Source organism: Histoplasma capsulatum, genomic scaffold (genome assembly GCF_000149585.1).
Source record: "Histoplasma capsulatum NAm1 scaffold_2 genomic scaffold, whole genome shotgun sequence".
NCBI lineage: Eukaryota > Fungi > Ascomycota > Eurotiomycetes > Onygenales > Ajellomycetaceae > Histoplasma > Histoplasma mississippiense.
The window spans coordinates 664,454-667,226 of NW_001813981.1; the positions used below are offsets into that span (position 1 = coordinate 664,454).

The window sequence follows — 2,773 nt, forward strand, 5'->3', positions numbered from 1 at the left end:
ACGGGCCCAAAGCAATACTCTCTGGGATGTGATTTGTTTTTCCCATTTCGACGCTCATGATGTTGACGATGATGACGAAACGCATTTCTTAAGGAAGATACATAATCGCGATCATGATTTTTAGTTTATTTAGACAATGGAGTTTCCTTGAGTCCTTGATGATTACTCCACTTTAGCTCAATAATTCCCCCCGTAAAGCTTTGATTCCGCCTCTTACCACCACAAGGGACACAGTTGAAGCTGCCACTTCTTTGGAGCCACCCCTATCAAAAACACTCACACTGTGACAACATGGGGCTGGAGATGCAGGATTTACTATTTAGGTAATAAGAGCAAAATTAACTAGTAACTACTGGTAGTTAACTGCGATAAAAACAACTCTCTCCATAGTTGTGGATCCCAATGCTGGAACCATATTTTTCCGGCCGAAGATTGAACTATGATATTGAAGTCATAGTCAACTATTATTACTTCTGTCAAACCACAACTTTTTTTTTTTTCCCAATAAGGGCAATTTTTCCTAATTTGTACCCTCTATTTAGGACCTGGATTAGTACACTTATATCCCGCAGCCATGGCGGGGAAAAAGGGCGGCGAAAACTCCAAAAAAGCGGCGGGCAATGCAAGAGTAATGACTCGTTTATGCCCCACCCAATATGGAGGTGACTGACTGTGCGTAATTTGTAGAAAGCCGAAGCAGCCGCACAAAAAGAAGCTGCTGCAAACGCCAGGAAGGCCGAAGAGGAAGCCCGCGAGTGGTCCAAGGGAGCAAAATCGAGTGCAAAGAAGTATGAGATATCTACCTCCTACTACCCCCCTATGTACTTCGGGAATGAACCCGTTTTACCACCTTGGCCACCAGGGCCAACAAAAGCCGACGTAATCGCAGTAAAGGTTGTACATGAGAGGAAAAATCCAAGCTAACAAACTGCTCCACAGAGACCAAGCAGAAGCCAAAAAGGCAGAATCAGCCCGCAAAAAAGCCGAGCGTGACGCACAACTAGCAGCCGAAGACGCATCCCTACCCTCCAAGCCCAAAGGCGCGGGTACAAAAGCCGCCGCGAAAAAGAACGTCGGCTCCGGCACCACTCGCGCCGGCACCCTCGATCTCTCCCAGCTCGACGCTTCCAACGAGAAACCCACAAGCTACAACAAGGCCGCCCTGGCCCTCAACGCCTCTGGCATCGACAACGCGCTCGACGCCCTCTCCCTAACCACCTCGCCCGGCACAGCCAAGATCGAGCGCCATCCGGAACGAAGGTTTAAAGCCGCGTATACGGCGTTCGAGGCGCGGCGGTTACCGGAGATTGAGCAGGAGCAACCCGGCCTGCGGAGGCAACAACGCCTGGAGATTGTGCGGAAGGAGTTTGAGAAGAGTGAGGAGAACCCGTTCAATCAGGTTAGCGTTGCTTTTGATGCGACGAGGGAGGAGGTGAGGGCTGCTCAGGAGGCGGAGAAGAAGAAGATTGAAGGGCGGCTAACGGGAAAGTCGGGTTTGTGATGTGATACTTTCTTCTTGCTCTGTTTTGTTGATTATTGCGCCTTTTATGGGTGTGGTTTTTCAAAAGGGGACTGATTTAGCTAGCCCGCTGTTTTCGCGTACATATTGTTACGGGTGATGTCTTTTTCTTTTTTTCTGCTCCGAATGAATGATGCTGATGGTTCGATGGTTGCGACTTGGATTTTATCCACTGAACGCAGATGACAATGACATATGAAACATAGGGGGTTTTTTGGCTCCATTTACTCAAGATAGATATATTTCCCACTCAGTTGTTTGTTTGGCATTTAAACTGACGATCCCAAGCTTATATTCCCGAAACTGGGAATATGAAATCTTTGAGCTTTTTCTTTTTTCCTTTCGAATAGACTACTACATTTGAAAATATATGAAAAGCATCCCCGATGGGCTAAGGAAAGAATACCAAGGGTCTCTGTCTATTCTATTATGACACGGATTAGATTAAAATCTTATATTCTAGTTAGGCAAATCAGAAAGAAGCAAACATTAAAATGTGACTATAAAGTCAAAGCTTTTAAACCAACCTTGACCCATACTCCAAGATTCGAAGACTTTTAAAATTTACAATATACAACACCGGATGAAGGGGTGGTAGTGAGCGTGGAAAAAGGAGATGTGCTCACAATTACAGGCACATATGGAGATGCAAAAAAAAGGGGGGAAATAAAGAAAATAGAGGATGGGTACTGGAATATCAATTGTCAACCTGTAGAGATGAGTAGATATCCGAATCACTGGGTATTATATTAATTAATGTTGAGATTAGCCTCCACTTATTAAAATAGCTTGAAATAAACCAAAGGAAGTTCAAACGCGGGAAGGGGGGGTAACAAAAGAAAAAGGCAGTCACATACAACTTCCCAAAACGCTCCCTGCCTGCCGCATCTTCCCGAACCCAGACACTCACGTTACGTGCCACCACACCAAAAACGCCATAGCCGCGACTATCTATCTTTACTCTGGAGCGACAGTAGCCATAAATCTCCGTCCAGACACTATCCGCATGCGCTTTTCCTACATACATGCGCTTCGTGGCTGCGGGACCATTGCTAAGGACGCGGCGAGGCCATCAGGATGTCCCGAGTCACCGAAACGGACGAATCCTGCACGGGGAGTGTTAATTAATCAACCACGCGTCGGATACGAAATATTTGAGATATGTGGTATGAGCAAGGGGCGGACACTTACCAATACAATGCCGTTTATCAAAATAATCTCGCTGTCGACCGTATGCGTATAAATTTCTAGCAG

The 2,773-nt window shown here is 46.1% G+C and overlaps 1 protein-coding gene across 1 annotated transcript; it reads left to right on the forward strand.

The window, feature by feature from the left end:
* Positions 1–574: 574 nt before the first annotated feature.
* Positions 575–1,501, forward strand: HCAG_02296 (predicted protein; the record flags this gene model as incomplete). The annotated part of the gene is made up of 3 exons (XM_001542075.1): positions 575–628; positions 688–788; positions 940–1,501. 3 exons carry the CDS (start codon positions 575–577, stop codon positions 1,499–1,501), a joined length of 717 nt encoding a protein of 238 aa, XP_001542125.1.
* Positions 1,502–2,773: the final 1,272 nt, after the last annotated feature.